The following is a 20,595-nucleotide window of genomic DNA, read 5'->3' as shown; positions in this document are numbered from 1 at the left end:
CTCCGCCCCGCGCGCCGCTGCGCTCCGCTTTCCCCTCCCTCTCCTGCCCTCCCCCTTTTTCGTGCCTTGAGGTTGCGGGTCAGTGCGAGCCACTGCAGTGAGTCCGTCACGGCTCTGGTGCGGGCGCGAGCACGAGTGCGAGGCTGCAGCCCCCGAGCCGCTTGGCCCCCTTCTCCCCCGCCTCCCTCCCTGCTCTGTCTCCACTTCTCGCCGAGTCTCCTCCCGCGCTCTCCGTCTCTGAATCTCGACCTTAATTTCTCTTCTCCCCGCCAGCTCCCGCGTGTCCAGTCACCCCGGCCGGCGCGCTCCCCGCGGCGCCGCTTGCCCTCCCCCAGCCTGCACCCCCCCTTCCCCCGCGGGCGTCCCGAGGGCCGCAGCCGCCCCAGCCGAGCGTAGCTGGGCCGCCGCCGCCACTGCCGCCGCCGCTGCTTCCTGCGGGAGACCGTCAGAGCGCCGACACTCTTCTCTGTGCGAGCGAGCCGCCGACCGCCAAGCAAAATGGTGAGCTCTCGGCTTCCCCACGCACCATCGCTCCCCGCCCGCCGCTTCCAGGGGCAGGGGCGGGGGCGAGCCCCGACTCCCCCGGGCGGCTTCCCCCGGTGGAAAATTCGAGAGACCCGAGAAAGCCCCAGCGGCCCGGGGGCGACGGGCGGCAGATTGACAGCCCGGTGGGGCCCCCGCGCCCGCCCCCGGGCCTCCGCGGGGCGCCCCTCCGCCCCCTCCCCCCCTTGCCCCTGGGATTCCGCCGGGGCCTCGACCCCCAGCCACCCCGGCCGTCCGCCCGGGACTGTCCCCAGATCGGCCCGCTTTCCCTCTCTCCGGACCCTCCTCCACGTGGAGCCCCCCTCTCAGCTTCAGACTCACTCTCTCAAGTTCGGGGAGATTTCGGAATCCTACGGCAATCATAGGTGGCGAATGGCTCTTTATATAAGACCCACTTTCTCTCCAGGGCCGCGCTCTCTCCCACTCCCACTCTATTTTGAAGCAGCGAGTCTTGGCAGGAATCTTGCCACTTACTTCCCCCCTCTCCCGTTAGTGTTTATTTCACTGCCGTTTGCAACCTTACGAGGCTTTTTTTTTTTCCTTCTTCGCTGCTGGTTTTTTCTCTGCAGTGGCGAACCGGAAAGGTCCAAGGTGTAGATTCATGAGCCCAGTGTAGCTCGGACTGTGATAAACGGGGATACTTGTTTTTAGTGCTTACTGACTGCCAAGGGTTTCTCGTTTTCTTTGTTACCTTCGTAAGTCTCTCCGGTGGTTGTTTTTGAATCATGGCGATTTAAATTTGTCTTTCCTTACCCTCACATTAATCCCTAGGTAGAACTCACTGCTGTAGTGTTTCCGACCGACGCTAGGGGTGTGTCTCCCGCCTCTGTCACTGTAGCCAAGAAATCACCGACGCCCTTTTAGCCTGTTACCCTACCGGTTCTCTAGCTCCGGCTAGCCCGTGGAGTTTTCTCTTTGTAATCAAGAATTGCATGCAGAGTAGAAAAAGTTTGCAGTGCTTTTTCATCTAGATCAGATATCCGAACAGGTGATTTGGTCGTTAGGCTATTTCTAAAAGTTTTTGAACAGTTGTCCGAAGATTATTCCGACTGATTGCTAGGCGTTGAGTAATGTCTTGCAGCTTTTAATTGTATTGTATTTCACCTTGTATGTAGAATTTAAGTATTTCAAAATAGCGTGGTGGGTGAGTGAAGAGAGAAATTCTGTGGACTGCGTGCAACTCGAGATCAGTTTAGTGTGATTGTGGGGGGAGAAAGTGACCGTAGTCAAGTAAGTCAGCTTTTATTTAAAAAATAGAACAAATGATTAAATGCACCTACTGTGTATGTGCTCAGTCGTGTCGGACTCTGCGACCTCATGGATTATAGCCCACCAGGCTCCTCTGTTCATGGGATTTTTCAGGGCAAGGATACTGGAGTGGGGTTGCCATTCCCTTTGCCAGGAGAATCTTCCCAACCTAGGGATCGAACCCTCGTCTTCTGCATTGGCAGGCGGATTTTTTTTTTTTTTTTTTTTTAAACCACTGAGCCATCTGGGAAGCCCCAAGTGCGCCTATTAGTGTCCTTAAAATTCAGATTAGGAGCAGACTTAAGAAATGATTAGTGATTTTGATATGTGGAGGAGGTTTTTCCTTGCCAACTTGGGAGGCAGCTTCGAGACGATTTTGGCCTTCAAAAGTCAAAACTTAGGTTTTTCCAGAGTGCTACAAAAACAAGTTATATCAGAGCCATTCATAGTACAGTCTTTTTTTTTTTTTGGCATAATCTTTTGGAGTTATGAGTTGTGTTTTAGTGCTTTAATACAGCTTCCTTATAGACGTATTTTACCCGAGGGTCCAGATCTTGAAGATCTTTGTCCAGTGTTTTTTTAACCTGGATTTATAAAGGATACGTTTTGAGGAACAAAGACCTAGTCTTGTTTATGTAGTGTATAGGAGAATGATCTGACTTCCAAATAGTTCTTTTCCCCTCTGTGGTGCATCCTCTCCCCTCTCCCCACCCCCCCCCTTTTTTTTTTCTTGAACTACAGTCAGAATTTTGGAAATCCTCTTTTAGCTTTTAAATGTATCTTCTTGAAAGTTAGTGTTTCTTTATCTTTGAAAAATATTTTCAACTTCCCATAGGATATTTTTTTCTTCCAGGTCATTATTTCCCTCTTCTTTCCAGTTTCCTTTTTAGTATTTATTTTCTGGTTCGCTCTTGGCTCTTTTTTCTGCCGTCCTCTCAATACCATTTCAGGGCATAATTTGTCATGACAGTGGCGCCTCGACTTTGAGGACTGTGTTGGTCCTCTGAGTATAGCGCTGGTTCGAACGTGTCAAGCCTGTACCTCAATTGTGCCTTATGGAGTATTGATTAACAAATAAATAGGAGTTGGGAATGATCTGGTTCATTTTCTTGTTAATTGATCATGTAATTCTGAAAACTTTAACTGTCTTTGGAAAATCTTTGTAATTCCTCCTGCGTATCATGGACATCCTTAGATTTTTGTTAATAGATTTTAATTTGTGAGTTAGTGATTAATTTAAGTAAGGGGAAAGCACAGAGGCTTAGAGATTGAAATGAACCGATCAAGGCTCTTTTGACAGGTATTAATTTTAGTTGCTACCTTAAAAGTAGCCAACTTCTTTTTTGCCTGTTGTATCTTTCCCTCTCTTCATTATCTTTGTTTGAGTCTTAAAATGTTGAGCAAGTGGGCTGAAAATTATGCATGTCTCCCATATAAAATAGTGAGTACTGAGCTCCTAAGAATTTTTCTTGAATCATTAATGATCAGTTTTCTGTGATTACATAAATGAATGTTTGTTTATTGAAATAACTGAATGTCATCACAATTTTTTCTTTAGGTAGGTATGTATAGTTTTAGATAGAGTACTTCAGTGTTACTGACATGCTGAGGTAGATAGAATAAGAATAAAATAATGAAGTAGAATGCTTGTTTGAGTGAGTGAAAGTTGCTCAGTCGCGTCCGACTCTGCTTGTTTAGATGGGTGTAATTGAAAACAGTCTCTGAATATGTTTTGAAGGAGTAAACTTTGTAAGGGCACTAGTTAACTTTTCATTTATCAGAGGTGGTTTTTACTATGTTCTTAGAGTAATTCAGAAATATGACTAGGTTTTTGGTTGAGATAGGTAATACAGATTTAGTTTTGGATACATATATGAACATACTGTATAAATAATTAGCTATTCTTTTCAATTTTGTTTCTTAGGGCAACCTTAAATTTCATAAGTGACCTTTTATATTTTTGTGTTTTCTAAACTTTTTATTAAAATTATCTCCACTATCTGTGATGAGAGCCCGAAGCATATTTATTGCTGTTTGCAATACCTGCAGTTGGGGTTGTACACAGGATATTTTAGTTTGGATTCTCTGACCAAGAAAGGCGACTTAAAAAAAAAAAAAAGGCAAGCAACCTGCCTTATGACCAGCAGAATTAAAATTGAAAACAATCATAAAGAGAAAATTTCTCCACTTACTGTGTCCCATAGTTGTTTAAAAAAATAAAAAGGTTCAGAGTACAAGGTAAAGAAGCTGACTAAGGGTCAGTCAGCAATAAGAGGGACAGATAAGTGTGGGAGGATCAGGCATCTGTCATAGGTAGTCAGGCAAGCAAAAAGTACAGAGCAGTGTAAGAAGTCAGCTTGGGCCAGGAGGATTAAGCGACTCAGACTGTGGGCTCAGAGTCTGGGCAGTCAGCAGGGATTCATCACATCAACAAATGCTTGTAGATTTCATTTGCTCTTCACTGGTTACTGTGCTAGGTTGTAGAGAATATTAAAATGATTAAGGCAGGTTTCCTTCTTTCGTTTAAATGGAGAATGGAAGACAACTGCCAATAGGTATGGGAAAAAAATTAGCATTCATTACCATATGAATAATGTACGCAAGGCTGGATACAAATAAAGGAAAGAGCAAGATCAGTTTCTGTGGGATTAGGGAACATTTTATGAAGGAGATGACAGTTGGGCTGGGTCTAAAAAGATTATTCGGGTTGCAGTAGGCAGAGATGGATGCAGCTGGGGAAAGACTTTAAATTCTGGAGTGAGGAAGAGACTGCATATATTTGGAGCACTGACACTCAAGATGTGATTCCTGTATTAGCTGTGTCAGCATCATCTGGAAAGTTGTTAGGTCCCACGCTGAACCAGCTGAATCGGGAACTCCGGGGTGGGGCCAAGCAGTCTAGATTTATATTGCCTTCTGGGTAATTCTGATCTATGCTAAATTTTGAGAGCCACCATTTAGAGAATGGTTCAGTGGTAAAGAATCTGCCTGCCAATGCAGGAGATAAGGGTTCAATCCCTGGGTTGAGAAGATCCCCTGGAGAAGGAATTGGCAACCCACTCCAGTATTCTTGCCTGGGAAATCTCATGGACAGAGGAGCCTGGTGGGCTATAGTCCATGGGGTCACAGAAGAGTTGAACATGACTTAACAATTTAGAGAGCAGTGTTGTTGTTCAGTCTCTCAGTTGTGTCTGACTCTTTGCCACCCCATGGACTTTAGCATGCCAGGCCTCTTTGTCCCTCACCGTCTCCAGGAGTTCACCCAAGTTCATGCCCATTGAATCCATGATGCCATACAATCATCTTATCCTTTGTCATGCCCTGCTCCTGCCTTCAACCTTTCCCAGCATCAGGGTCTTATCCAGTGAGTCGGCTCTTGGCATCAAGTAGCCAAAGTATTAGAGCTTCAGCTTCAGCATCAGTCCTTCCAATGAAGGACTGGAGCTTGAAGTCAAGTGGGCCTTATGAAGCACTACTACCAATAATGCTAGTGGAAGTGATGGAATTCTAGCTGAGCTATTTAAAATATTAAAGATGATGGTGTTAAAAGTGCTGCACTCTATATCTCAGCAAATTTGGAAAACCCGCCAGTGGCCACAGGACTGGAAAAAGTCAGTTTTCATCCCAGTTCTAAAGAAGAGCAGTGCTACAGAATGTTCAGACTACCAGACAATTGCGCTCACTTCCCATGCTGGTAAGGTTATGTTCAAAATCCTTCAAGTTAGGCCTCAGCAGTACTTGAATCAAGAACTTCCAGATGTGCAAGCTGGGTTTAGAAAAGGCAGAGGAATCAGAGAACAACTTGGAATGTATTTATTTGACTTTTAGCTGAGTATCTGTTAATATTCCTAAAATTGACTATATAAACAGAAGGCATAATTGTAGTTTCAGGAACTTGATCAACTGGGTGAACAAGCCAAGACTAAACACGGGAAGAGGTGTAATCCAAACTATTGGGGATTGAGTGGAGAGATAAATGTCACTCAAAGAAAGCTTCCTAAAAGAGATGGTGCCTGAGCTGAGTCTTAAGAATGAACATTTAGCCAGTGGAAAAGGCACTCTAGGTAGAAAGCTTTACGGTTAAAGACACTGAAGTATGAATATCCAGGCCTGAAGTTCAGCATGGCTGGTAGGTAAGGGGTTGGTTAGGGTGGCATGGAGAGAGAGGGTGGTCAGGTAGCTGGAGGCAGGATTATAGAAGGGTTTGCTTAACACATGCAGGAGTTAAGTTTTTTTTTTTTTTTCTTAAAGCCTGTGGAAGCTATTGTTTTTAAGTAGGAGAATAACATTGTCTCATTCGTGTTTTTAGAAAGATGAATCTGATGGTCTGGGGGTAAAATAGGAAAGATGAAAGTGGACATGGTGACCAGTTAAAAAGTTACTGCAGTCATGTGAGAAATAAGGACCTCAAAGAATGTAGTAACAGTGCAGATGGAGGGGCGAGACCAGGTGTGAGACACGTTTAGAGGATAGAAGGTATGACTTGGTGTCTTAGTTTCTGGGGAAGGACAGGGGTGAATCCTGCTGGGGCTTCTGGCTTGGGTGATTGGATAGATAATAGTGCCAGCCACTGTGTGGTGTTTATCAAGCCTCTGTGTACTTGATTAAGATTTGTTTCTAAGGATATACTAGAATGCTATTGCATACTAAAGAAACTTCCGATTTGCTATAATGACCATTGTTTCATCTCTAGTCTTCTCTTATCGTTTGGTAAATAATGCTTAGAATGCTGTGTTGCAGGATTCTAAGTTCAGTAGAATAGAGTGCTGTGAAATATTAACAGTACCTGCTGCATAGATACCATGGCGTAGGAGATAGCAGAATGAACTTGACAGCCTGGAGGCAGAAAGAGGTAGCATATGTGTGAGCAGTGATTCTCAAAATAAGGATCCTGAACTAGCAGCCTGGACATCATTTGGGACCTTGTTAGAAATGTGCATTCTCTGTCTAGGAGAAACAGAAGGAGTTTGGGAGGAATGATGATGATTTCTACTTTGGACACAGTGAATTTAAAGTAGTCATGGGTCACCTGGGTGGATATGGCTAACAGATAATTGGTTATATTGGGATGTAGAAGAGAATTGGGCTTTTATTAAAGATTTGAGTGTTGTTTGTATTTGTTTTAGGTAGCAGTTGAAGTCATGAAACTGAATGATAGCCTATAGATCTTTTTGTTTGTTTAGTCGCTAAGTTGCGTCTGACTCTTTATGACCCCATGAACTGCAGCCCGCCAGACTCCTCTGTCCATGGGATTTCCCGTGCAAGAATACTGGAGTGGATTCCCATTTTCTTCTCCAGGGGCTCTTCCCGACCCAGGGATTGAACCTGGATCTCCCACATTGGCAGGCAGATTATTCACCACTGAGCCACCAGGGCAGCCTAATCCTACAGAGAAAGAATATAATAAACGATGAGGGCAGACCCTAAAGAACCCTGCATTTAATAGCAGGTGAACCTGTGAATGTTGTCTGAGAATAAATAAGCCAGAGAGATAGCTGGAGAATGAGAGTATTGATGTCACATTTGAAGGAGTCAGCAGTGTGTAGATTTTGCAGAGATCAGGAAAGAGGAGAACTGAGAAGGGTCTTTTGGAGGGAGCCGGCAAGTTCTGGTGACTTTGGCAATAGTACTAGAGAAGAACAACATTTTGTACTGGTGGCAGGGAAAACTAGGATGCTGTGAGTTGAGGAATAAATGAGATTGAGAATAGACTTATTTAATGCTTGATTTATGGAGAAATGATGAAAGTTAGAAACTTTAGGTTTGAGGAAGAATTTATTTTTAGGGTTAAGGGAATGAACCAGGAAAGAAGGAGCAGTTAAAGATTCAAAGGGAAAAGTTGGAATTCTTAATATTTTGAGGGCCCCAGGGAGGTAGGAGGGAATATAAGTCTCCTTAGGCAGTAAGAGAGATTTTTCTCATCCATTAACATGGGAGAGAGGGAGCTAAAAATGAAAACTATTATAGAAGTTATAATCTTTAAGACAGTAAGTTCTGTTAAGCCCAGGTAATGAAAATAAGATTGCAAAGGAATGTAAACTGAGAATGCAGAGGCCTTGTCTTTGTCTTTTCATTGTTAATAGTCCAAATGCTTGATATATGATAGAGATTAAGTAGTGTTTGAAGAAGGAATATGTGGATGAATAAGTGGAATAAAGGAGTAAATCCTGATGACAGAGTTGAGGCAGTGAGTGTCAGTTCACTTTTTGAGCCATTAATGGAAAATGGACAAAGAAAGGTTACCTTGAGTGGTTTAGAGTTGGGGTAATACTTGATAGTTCCTTCGAGTTAAAAGAAAGCCAGGAGAGGGAACTGTGAGAAGAAGGATGATTAATGGAATGAGAGCCAACCAGTCCACCCTAAAGGAGATCAGTCCTGGGTGTTCTTTGGAAGGACTGATGTTGAAGCTGAAACTCCAGTACTTTGGCCACCTGATGTGAAGAGCTGACTCATTGGAAAAGACCCTGATGCTGGGAAAGATTGAGGGCAGGAGGAGAAGGGGACGACAGAGGATGAGATGGTTGGATGGCATCACTGACTCAATGGACATGAGTTTGGGTGAACTCCAGGAGTTGGTGATGGACAGGGAGGCCTGGCGTGCTGCGGTTCATGGGGTTGCAAAGAGCTGGACACGACTGAGTGACTGAACTGAACTGAATGGAATGAGCCCAAGAAGTGGTAGGAAAAAAAGATGGATAAAAGGAAAAGAGGGACATGGAAAGAGAGGGAAAGAAAAGAAGATGAGGCGAGTATGTCATGATGACAGGTATGTTTTAATAATGGAGTTCAAACCAGGAGACCCCCAAATCATCTCACCAACTGGAGATAGTATGAGGCAAGATCTTCTGCTGAAGTTGAGACTGATGCTGAGGTGAATTGGGTGGATTGAGGATGAGGAGTAGGGACACAATTATAATTTCGATTTTGAAAGATTTGATAGGTGGTTAACAGGGTATTAGGTAAATATTAAATAATAGATGGATCCAAGATCTAGAAAGTTCATGTAGGAAACAGGGGCTTTATTGTCAGTTTTTGTGTTAGTAACTTCTAATCAAATTACCTGGTTCTAAGAGGAACTATTTTCTGATTTTAGATTTTGTGATAAGGGGAACATCTAGTTGTAGATTATAGTCTTAAGACATTTTTAAAGTTCTAAACACACTATTAATACATTTACTTAAAACATAAAACCATACTGAAAGTTATGAAGTGGAAAATAAATCTTTCCTGGTCATTCCTTCTTCTTGTGTTGATCATTGTTAAGTTTCTTGTATATTCTTAGAAGGTGTTTGTGTGTGTATGTCCCTTTCTTAAAGCTATGCCAGTGTGTGGATTTATTAATTTTTTTTTGTAATTTAGCTCTTACTAAGGTGAGACTTAAAGAGATTTTTAATGATGCCATGCTCTAGTTTACTCATTATAATCAGTTTTATTCCAAGGTTTTTAGTGATATTTGAGATGTAAACATTGAGCCAAAACAATTCAGCATACTTTAAGTTAGGTAGCAATTTCGTAATGGTTGAGATTGGTACTTCAGCATGAACTATGACAGTATTCTTATAAAAATTACTCTTAGGGAAAATAATATTTCACTAGAACATTTTTTGTATTTATTTTTCCCACTTAGCATCTTATTAAGTGTTAACAACATCGATAGCCATTTTCTAAATTAAAAAGAGAAAATGATCTTCAAAGTGTAGTGGAGAAAGCTTTCATTTTATTTCAGGCTTGCCAAGTTAAATGTCTTCCTCTTTTACCCTTCCAAATAAACTGTTTATTTAGCAGTCCATCTTCACTCTCTCCCTTTCTGAGTTTTCTCCTTAGAGTCCCAAACCTCCTTTGTGGTCTTGGGTTGACAGTAATTATAGCTAATGTATGGGCTTCCCTGGTGACTCAGACGGTAAAGAATCCGCCTGCGGTGTGGGAGACCTGGGTTCAATCCCTTGGTTGGGAAGATCCCCTGGAGGAGGGCATGGTAACCCACCCCAGTATTCTTGCCTGGAGAATCCACACGAACTGAGGAGCCTGGTGGTCTGCAGTCCATGGGATGGCAAAGAGTTGGACATGACCCAGCGACTAAACACACAGCACAAAGTTAATGTATAGATCTGGTGCAGGAATAAAAATTTGAAATGCAATGTGATTAATGTTTCTGGATTTGTCTTTGGTTTTTATAGTCGTGTACTGTAAAAAATGTTTAAAACTTAAGACGATTTCTATAGGAAATCCTTTAAAATTTAGCACAGGTACAACAAGTCATAGGTTCTTACAGGTTACTTTCTCAGAGTTCTGTTCTGTTCTGTTAAAGCTCTTTCTTACCAGTATCGACAGCAGGGTCATGTGGTAGCCCCACTGCCATCCTAGAAGCATTTCTGTAAAGAAGATAGCACTTGGACTTGTATTCCAGGAGCATTAGTAAGCTCATCTGTGCGCTAGCCAGGTCTCTTGACTTTTGTGAACAATTACAGAGAATTGTTTTTTTACTTGTGTGTTTTTACTTGTATTTTAGAATTAGGTATGCAGTTTTAAACCTAGGGATGAGAGTGTGAAGCACAGCTACCTACAAAAAGAGTCCAACCTTTACCATTGGCATTATCAGAGCTGTCTGTTAGCACTTTTATGAACTTTTCCTTACTGTCTATAGTTTTCAGGGTGAGTTTTCGTTCATATCCTCCTGCGTGCAGCACCACATGCATCCTGTGTTACAGGCAGGCAGTATGCTGCAGCCTGTACTGTTATTTGCTTGTAACACAATTTTTAATAAAAACTAGAATGTTAGGTAAAACCAATGCTAATAGGTAATAAGGGAAACCTGTGGTTTAATGTGTGCTTATGTTGCATCTATTTTCCTAACAAATAGAATTTCATGAATTATAAACTAGCTCTTAATAATCTTTCTCAAATAGTGAATTTATGAATGTACAGGTATACTTCAGGTCTGCCTTCAGTATCTAGCTGTCACTCTTGACCATCATTCTTTTGACTTACTTTATTTGCTCATTTTCTTGTTTTTTCAGTCTACTGCAGTCTAGATCTGTGATGTCCAGTTCAGTAGCTGCTAGCTACATGTGGCTATTTAAAAAATTTTTAATGAAATAAAATTGTAAATTCAGTTCTTTTGTCATAATGTCTCTAAGTGCCCAGTGGCTGCTTGTAGCTTGTGGTTACAGTATTGGTGCAGATATAGAAGATTTTCATCATTGCATAAATGCCTATTCGATAGTGCTGGTCTAGAACGATTATGCATCTACATGTCACTGAAAATTACTATGTTGCCAGTAATCTTCTAATTATCTACATGAGATTGGGGGTTGAAAAGATTTGACTGTAGACTCTGGTTCTGCCATTTTCTAGCTAAGTTGTTAAGTTGCTCAGTCGTGTCCGACTCTTTGCGACCCCATGGACTGCAGCATGCCAGGCTTCTGTGTCCTTCACCATCTCCTGGAGCTTGCTCAAACTGATGTCTGTTGAGTTGGTGATGCCATCCAACCATCTTGTCCTCTGTTGCCCTCTTCTGCCTTCAGTCTTTCACAGCATCTGGGTCTTTTCTAGTGAGTTGGATCTTGATAGCAGGTGGCCAAAGTATTGCATCAGGTGGCCACATTCTAGTTGAGAATTCTAGTTGTTTGACGTTGAACAAATGCCATAAACTCTGTAGGCCTTGTTTAGTATGTGTGTAAAGTGGGAATAAACACCTGAGAGACAGGTGACCCTAGAGAGTCTGGAAATCACTGCCAGCCTAGGCTCCTACATACTATAGGAATTCAGTAAATACTTGTTGAGTGAGTAAATTGAGTGAGTTCATGAATTCTTTATTTATTCTCAGAGTTTCACCATCTTCTATGTACTGATGATTCATATTTTTGGCCCACATTATTCTCTTCTTCTCTAGTCCATAATTGCTTACTGGATATATACTAAATGAGGATGTCTGTAAAACACCTTAAACTCAATGTAACTAAAACCCCATTCATTATATTATCTTCATATTTATGCTTCATTATTCCTTAATTTTTCTTAATGGAAACAGTATCTGTCCATTTGCTCCTTTCTGGAAACCTGGTATACCTTTTATCCAGCTGGTAAAGAATCTGCCTGCAATGCAGGAGACCCTGGTTCAATTCCTGGGTCTGGAAAATCCCCTGGAAAAGGGATAGGCTACCCATTCCCATGTTCTTGGGCTTCCCTGGTGGCTCATATGGTAAAGAATCCATCTTTGATACAGGAGGCCTGGGTTCGATCCCTAGGTTGAGAAGATCCCCACCCACTCCAGTATTGTGGCCTGGAGAATTCCATGTACAGAGGAGTCTTGCAGGTTGTACAGTCTGTGGGGTCGCAGAGAGTAGGACACGACTGAGCGACTTTCATTTTCACTTTTCATTGCTACCTAAGTCTTAAGCAGTCATCTGTTACGGTCTGTACTAAGAAAGCGTGACACAGGAACATCACCTGATGTGGTTTGGGGATGGGAAACTCAGTCACTCACTTGAGGGACTTCTGGGGCATTCCAGACTGGCTCACGTACTATCCATAAAGAGGAAAATGGACTGTTTTCCCAGCATGTTAATGCTTCCTGCCATCAGTAGTGGCCCCTGAATCTAAAATACAGTAACATAGCTGAAAGCAGCATTGTGCTAAGCAAAGAGTTCTGTATACTCTGTCCATATACTGCATTCTGCCTCTGGACTGATACTTGCAGTTTATCTGTGTTGGAAGATTTTATTGCACATTTCCTTTCCCTCAGTTTTTTTTTGTTTTTTTTTGTTTTTTTAGTTCTACCAATTTTTTGCTATCAACCTAACTCCCTCCACCCTCATGCACACGCTGCTTAGTCATGTAACCCCCATGGACCACCAGCCTGGCCGACTCCTCTGTCTGTGGACTTTGCCAGGCAGGAATACTGGAGTGGGGTTGCTGTTTTCTTCTCCATGCCCCAGTTTTTTGTGCATTGTTTTTTCTTTGCTTCTGTAACTTAGCTTCAGATACCTTTTACACTTTTTTCTATTACAGTTGACCCTTGAACAACATGGATTTGAACTTGGTATGTCTATTTACACGCAAATTTTTTTCAATAAATACAGTACTGCAAGAGCGGGGGTTGGTTGAAGAGCATCTGCAGAGGGCTGAACTCCGGAACTTGAGCATATGCAGGTTTTGGTGTCTGGCAGGTTCTGGAAGCACTCCTGTACTTTGAGCCTACTTTTAGTGCCATGCTTGTTAGTTATTTAGCACATCTTTAACTGTGTTAATTTTTTTATTAGGATTCTTGTTGGTTTTGTTAGTAGTCTGGTTAGAGTTGCCCCGATTTTGAGTGTCTTGCTTCCAGCTGTTTTCCTTAAGCCATGTTATTTTTAAACTGTGATTGATTGTATCTTTGTTTTAAGGTGTAGTTTTTAGACCATGAAGATTTTTCAGGAACATAAGTATCATGTTATAGTAAATGTATCCTGTCATTTAGATCCCAAAATATCTTCTGAATCAACCTTATCCCTATGCTTCTGGCATCATTGCAGTTCCATTTATTTCTTACCTGGACTATTTCTGTAGCCTGTTTGATGCTTTCTTTGCCCTTTTTGCGTCTAGGTTCTTCATTCTGTCTTCCATACTACCACTGGAGTTTGTCTTCTGAAAAAGAAATCTAGTGTTACTACCTTATTTAAAAGTCAGTGCCACGTCTTCCAGAATTTAAACTCTTTTGCATGGCACTTATGTTCTGATCCTTGTTTCTAGCCAGGCTTATGCTGTAACCAAGTCAAACTTCTTGGTTCTTAAATGCCTCATTTTTCACCTGTTGGTGCCTTTGTATATACATTTATTCCATCTGCGGTGTTCTTTCATTTGCTTTCTCTGGCAAACTTCAGGATCCTATTCCAGTTGCATTTCCCAACTCCTCAAGGTAATTAATGGCCGTTTGTAAGTAACTTTCATTATACTACATCCCCTATTTCATTGTGTTTCATTGCCTCACTCTTAAGTGCTGTGAAATCTCTGGGGCGGGGGGATGCATTTTTATTCATCTCTGTTTAGCCAGTTGCCTTTGTGGTATGCTCCTGGAATATAAATGCTAATGCTGGGTGGGCAGGTAGGTACTTGGGAAGCCAGCAGAGGTGCAACTGAATGAGTTACATCTATCTTGGGCCGTGGGGGGGTCTTGGAAAGTCCTGTGAATAAACAGTTAGAAAACACAAGGGGTTAGGCACAGTTGGAAAGCTACCAAAGTGGAAACTGCTGTTGATTCTAAAAGTTACAGGATTATTTTATTCTTTAAGGTTCTTTTTACATATCTGAGTAAAGTGTCAGTTACATGTCATTTGTTAAATAGTAAGAACATTTTTTCACAAATAAATAACATTCAAAATTTATAAATAATGTTTAGTTTTGTTGACTTAAACTGATTTACCTTAATATTTTCTTAGAACAACTGGTAAAGAGGAACTGCGACTCTTAGGTCTTTAATTTCTTAATTTAGCAAACATCTATCTTCACCTACTACATATGTTGAAATGTCAAGTATAGTGGTAGGTGCAGAGATGACAGGAAAAAAATATATAGCCCCAAAGACTTCACAGCATAAATTGACCCAGGCGTGTAGAGGGAAGATTTTAATACAGTGTAAGTACTTCAGTAGAGCCATTAGAAAGTGCTGGACTTCTCTAGTCGCTCTGCTTGCCCAGTTTAAACAACATATAGCAGCTCTTTGGACATTCTAAAAATTCATTTTAGTCACATTACTCATCTAATAGAGTTGTATAATGTCAAGTAATTATTTAAGTGCTGAAAGAATACTGTAATCATTTTGTTGTTGACTGTATTGCTTTTTTTTTGTACGTATAGTTGATTTACAGCGTTGTACCCCTCTGTGCTGTGTGGCACAGGGACTCAGTTATACTCACAGACATTCTTTACTTTGTCCATTATGGTTTATCAGTTATGTTGTTTTTAGTGTATTTTATTTGATACTATGAGACATACTGTGATGTGGTATGTCGGCTATAGAATTGGAAGACCTATACTGGAGAAATATATATCTGTAAAGTGGCCTCAGGATTGCTTAATTTAGAGTTCTGGTGGGTATTGGGTAAGGAAGTCACCTAGGATGCTTGATACAGTGCACAGTACTGTTCACAGCTTTAAAAATCAAACTTCTGAAAACTAGTATGTAACATTCTAGGGAGGTCTAGATTTCATAATTCAGTTCAGTCGCTCAGTCGTGTCCGACTCTTTGCGACCCCATGAACCGCAGCACGCCAGGCCTCCCTGTCCATCACCACCAGCGTCCAGAGTCCACTCAAACCCGTGTGCATTGAGTCGGTGATGCCATCCAACCATCTCATCCTCTGTCGGCCCCTTCTCCTCCTGCCCTCAATCTTTCCCAGCATCAGGGTCTTTTCAAATGAGTCAGCTCTTCGCATCAGGTGGCCAAAGTATTGGAGTTTCAGCTTTAGTATCAGTCCTACCAATGAACACCCAGGACTGATCTCCTTTAAGATGGACTGGTTGGATCTCCTTACAGTCCAAGGGACTGTCAAGAGTCTTCTCCAACACCACAGTTCAAAAGCATCAATTCTTCTGCGCTCACGTCCAACTCTCACATCCATACATGACCACTGGAAAAACCATAGCCTTGACTAGATGGACCTTTGTTGACAAAGTAATGTCTCTGCTTTTTAATATGCTGTTTAGGTTGCTCATAACTTTCCTTCCAAGGAGTAAGTGTCTTTTAATTTCATGGCTACAGTCACCATCTGCAGTGATTTTGGAGCCCAGAAAAATAAAGTCTGACACTGTTTCCACTGTTTGCCCATCTATTTGCCATGAAGTGATGAGACCAGATGCCATGATCTTAGTTTTCTGAATGTTGAGCTTTAAGCCGACTTTTTCACTCTCCTCTTTCACTTTCATCAAGAGGCTTTTTAGTTCCTCTTCACTTTCTGCCATAAGGGTGGTGTCATCTGCCTATCTGAGGTTATTGATATTTCTCCTGGCAATCTTGATTCCAGCTTGTGCTTCCTCCAGCCCAGCATTTCTCATGATGTACTCTGCATAGAAGTTAAATAAGCAGGGTGACAATTTATAGCCTTGATGTACTCCTTTTCCTATTTGGAACCAATCTATTGTTCCATATCCAGTTCTAACTGTTGCTTCCTGACCTGCATATAGGTTTCTCAAGAGGCAGGTCAGGTGGTCTGGTATTCCCATCTCTTTCAGAATTTTCCACAGTTTATTGTGATCCACACAAAGGCTTTGGCATAATCAATAAAGCAGAAATAGATGTTTTTCTGGAACTCTCTTGCTTTTTCAATGATCCATGCAAAGAAATAGAGGAAAAAAACAGAATGGGAAATACTAGAGATCTCATCAAGAATATCAGAGATACCAAGGGAACATTTCATGCAAAGATGGGCTCAATAAAGGACAGAGATGGTAGGGACCCAACAGAAGCAGAAGATATTAAGAAGAGGTGGCAAGAATACACAGAAGAACTATGCAAAAAAGATCTTCACGACGCAGATAGTCACGATGGTGTGATCACTCACCTAGAGCCAGACATCCTGGAATGTGAAGTCAGGTGGGCCTTAGAAAGCATCACTACGAACAAAGCTAGTGGAGGTGATGGAATTCCAGTTGAGCTATCTCAAATCTTGGAAGATGATGCTGTGTAAGTATTGCACTCAATATGCCAGCAAACTAGGAAATTAGCAGTTGCCACAGGACTGGCAAAGGTCAGTTTTCATTCCAATCCCAAAGAAAGGCAATGCCAAAGAATGCTCAAACTACCACACAGTTGCATTCATCTCACACACTAGTTAAAGTAATGCTCAAAAGTCTCCAAGCCAGGCTTCAGCAGTATGTGAACTGTGAACTTCCAGGTGTTTAAGCTGGTTTTAGAAAAGGCAGAGGAACCAGAGATTTCATAATTACTTCATCCTTATTTTTGTAATAGCTCTGTCCAGTAATTTGCTTATGGACAAAGTAGAAAATGTATCAGAATGTTTTGAAATACAAGTAACAAGACCCTCCCAACTAATAAGGAATGTTTTATTTCACAGAATAAGAAGCCCAGAGTCAGAGTTACAGAGTAGTTCAGCAGTCTTCATCAGTTTCACCAGAGACATAGGTCCAGTGTACTTTAAAGCTCTGCATGTCAGGAGAGGGCTGTCATAATTTTAGATACTGCTATCTGACTGAAGAAGAGCAGGTAACACTTCAAGTGTCTTTCTATTAGGGAGGAAAAACTTGCACGTTTCACAGCAGGGTTCTTTCTTAGGTCTCCTTGTGTTTTTCATGTTTCTTACATACCAGAAAAAGACCAGATTCCTTACTCAGGCAGCTGAGTTTTTACTAACTGGCTAGATTACTTTACATGACCAGGGGATAGGCCTTATAGTCTTAAAAACAACCTCGTCAATATTTTATTTGCTACTTTGAACAGAAGTCACAGATTTTTGATGGGAATTTTGGTAGTGAGAATTATACCTGGCTTTTGATAGTATACTGTATCTTTTCCCTCACCGATATATAACTGTCACCCAGTATTGTCAGCCTCTTAACATAAATATTTTCTGTACCTAGTTTTCCATAACCAAAACCATAGACCCCATATTTCTACCTAGAATTTATAACAAGTTCTTAAAACTAAACAATAAAAAAACAGCCTAACTAAAAAATGGGCAAAGGATCTGAATTGACATTTCTCCAGAGAATATAAACAGATGTCCCATAAGCACATGAAAAGATGTGCAACATCATTAGTCATTCAGTTCAGTTCAGTTGCTCGGTCATGTCCGACTCTTTGCAACCCCATGAATCGCAGCACGCCAGGCCTCCCTGTCCATCACCAACTCCCAGAGTTCACTCAGACTCACGTCCATCGAGTCAGTGATGCCATCCAGCCATCTCACCCTCTATCGTCCCCTTCTCCTCCTGCCCTCAATTGCTCCTAGCATCAGAGTCTTTTCCAGTGAGTCAGCTCTTCGCATGAGGTGGCCAAAGTACTGGAGTTTCAGCTTTAGCATCATTCCTTCCAAAGAAATCCCAGGGCTGATCTCCTTCAGAATGGACTGGTTGGATCTCCTTGCAGTCCAAGGGACTCTCAAGAGTCTTCTCCAACACCACAGTTCAAAAGCATAAATTCTTCAGCACTCAGCTTTCTTCACAGTCAAACTCTCACATCCATACATGACCCCTGGAAAAACCATAGCCTTGACTAGACGGACCTTTGTTGGCAAAGTAATGTCTCTGCTTTTCAATATGCTGTCTAGGTTGGTCATAACTTTTCTTCCACGGAGTAAGCGTCTTTTAATTAGGGCAATGCAAATCAAAACCACAGAGAGATACCACTTAACACCCCACTAGCATGGCTATAATAAAAAAGACCAGGTGTGTGTTGAGGATGTGGAGAAATTGGAACCCTCATAACATTGCTGGTGGGGATATAAATGTTGTACCTGCCCTAGAAAATAGTTCTTCAGAGTGTTTAACATAGGGTTACGTGTGTGTGTGTGTATGCGCGCGCGCACACACGCACATGAGTGTCAATGTGAGTAGCTCAGTTGTGTCTGACTCTTTGCGACTCCATGGACTGTAGCTTACCAGACTGTTCTGTGCATGGAAGTCTCCAAGCAAGAATACTGGAGTGGGTAGCCATTCCTTTCTCCGGAGAGCAACTGTAAGACTTGGTAATTCCATTCCTAAGTATATACTCATAAGACATTAAATGAAAAACATTTACTAAAGTTTGTAACAGCCTTATTTATAGTAACCCCCCAAATGGGAATAATCTGCATGTCCATTAACTGAAGAATGGATAAATAAATAAAATCTGGTATATACATACAACAAAGCATTATTTGTCAGTAAAAAGAAATTTTTTCTTAACCATGAATGAATCTAGAAAATATCTGCTAAGTGGGAAAAAAAAAAAAAAAAAAAAATTACAACGGAATACTTATTCTATGATTCTACTGATACGTATTCTGGATACAGAATAGGCAAGTATGTAGAAACAGAAAGTTATACATTAGTGGTTGTTTATGGCTGGGGTGAAGCTGGGAGATGGGAGGACTACCAGTGGATATAGACTTTCTTTTTAGGGTGATGAAAATGCTCCAAAGTTAATTGTGGTAATGTCTACACTGCTGTCATTGTGCTAAAAACCACTGAATTAATTGTATGCTTTAGTTGAATTATGTGATTTGTTAATTTTATCTCAATAAAGCTATTGTTAAAAAGAAATCCTTGGGACTTCCTCAGTTGCCCAGTGGTTAAGACTTTGTGCTCCCAACACAGAGGTCACAGGTTCAGTTCCTGGTCAGGAAACTGAGATCCTACATGCCACAAGGTGCGACCAAAAAAACCCCAACCAGCCAAACAAAAAACCTTCACAAAACTTTAATAATCAAAACAATGTGATGATGGCATAAAGCCAGACACAGATCAGTGGAACATAATAATGAGCCCAGAAATAAACCTATGCATCTTTGGTGAGTTAATTTATGATAGAAAAGCCAAGAATATAAAACTGGGGAAAGGATAGACTCTTCAATGGTGCTGGGAAAACTGAACCACTGTTTTACACCATACACAAAAATTGACTCAGTTGTTTAAAGACTTGAACATAAGGCCTGAAACCATAACACTTCTTGAAGAAAACACAGGCAATAAGCTCCTTGACATGCATCTTGGCTTTGATTTTTTTGGATATGACACTGGAAGCAAAGGCAACAAAAATAAACAAGTTGGGACTGCTAAAAAGCTTGTGCATAGCAAAGGAAACCATCAGCAAAATGAAAAAGAGACGTACCAAACAGAAGAAAATATTTTCAAATTATGTATCTTGAGTTAATATCCAAAATATATAAAGAACTCATATAGCTCAATTGAATAAAAACAGTCTGACTGAAAATTCGACAGAGAATCTAAACAAACATTTCTCCAAAGGAGACATACAGATGGCCAGCAGGTACATGGAAAGATGTTCATCACTGATCATCAGGGAAACACATATCAAAGTGACGAGATACGGTTCTCACACCTGTTAGAATGACTAATATATGTGTATATGTATGTATATATATACACACATATATATAAACATAAACGAGACAACAGATGTTGACAGAGATACAGAGAAAAAGGAATCCTTGTGCACTGTTTGGAGGAATGTAAATTGGTATAGCCACTTTGGAAAAAAGTATGGCGGTTCCTTAAAAAATTAAAAATAAAACTAACTATATGATCCAGCAATCCCACTTTGGGTTATTTATTCAAAAGAAATGAAAAAAGCTTTCTCAGAAAGATATATACATCCCCATCCATTGCAGCATTTACAGTAGTTAAGTCATGCAGCAGCCTAAGTGTCCATGGATGGATGGATGGATGGTTAAGAGAAATTGTGGTATATATATTTGCATATATGATGTAATATTAGCCATAAAAAAGAAGAATGTCTTGCCATTTGCAGCAGTATGGGCAGACTTTGAGGGCATTTTGCTAATTGAAATAAGTCAGAGCAAAACAAATTCCCTATGATCTCACTTACATGTAGAAGCCTAGAAACAGAAACAAAACCCCAAAGCCAAGCTTACACATAACAGATTAACAGTGTTTGTCAGAGGCAAGGGATGGTAGGTGGGGGAAATGGGTAAAGGTGTCAAAAGCTATAAACTTCCAGTTATAAAAGAAATTAGTCATGGAAATGTACAGCGTGGTGACTGTAGTTAATACTGTGTTGTGTATTTGAAAGTTGTTAGAGTAGCTCTTAGAAATTCCCATTATGGCATTTTTCACAGACCTAGAACAAAA

The 20,595-nt window shown here is 41.1% G+C and overlaps 1 protein-coding gene across 2 annotated transcripts in view; it reads left to right on the top strand.

Annotated features, from left to right (window-relative positions):
• The first annotated feature begins 394 nt into the window (after nt 1-394).
• The window catches only part of PPP3R1 (protein phosphatase 3 regulatory subunit B, alpha), a 61,648-nt gene continuing 41,447 nt past the window's right edge, over nt 395-20,595 (top strand). The window contains exon 1 of one of the 2 annotated variants that reach the window (XM_059891024.1): nt 395-501. In XM_059891024.1, coding sequence (XP_059747007.1) covers nt 499-501 — 3 coding nt within the window. In that variant the 5' untranslated portion in view covers nt 395-498. The remainder of the gene's footprint in view (nt 502-20,595) is intronic. The other variant, NM_174583.2, reaches the window with a different exon arrangement.

Source organism: Bos taurus, chromosome 11, assembly GCF_002263795.3.
Source record: "Bos taurus isolate L1 Dominette 01449 registration number 42190680 breed Hereford chromosome 11, ARS-UCD2.0, whole genome shotgun sequence".
Lineage (NCBI taxonomy): Eukaryota > Metazoa > Chordata > Mammalia > Artiodactyla > Bovidae > Bos > Bos taurus.
The sequence above is the reverse complement of the archived record's forward strand: the minus strand, read 5'-3'. Positions and strand labels throughout refer to the sequence as shown.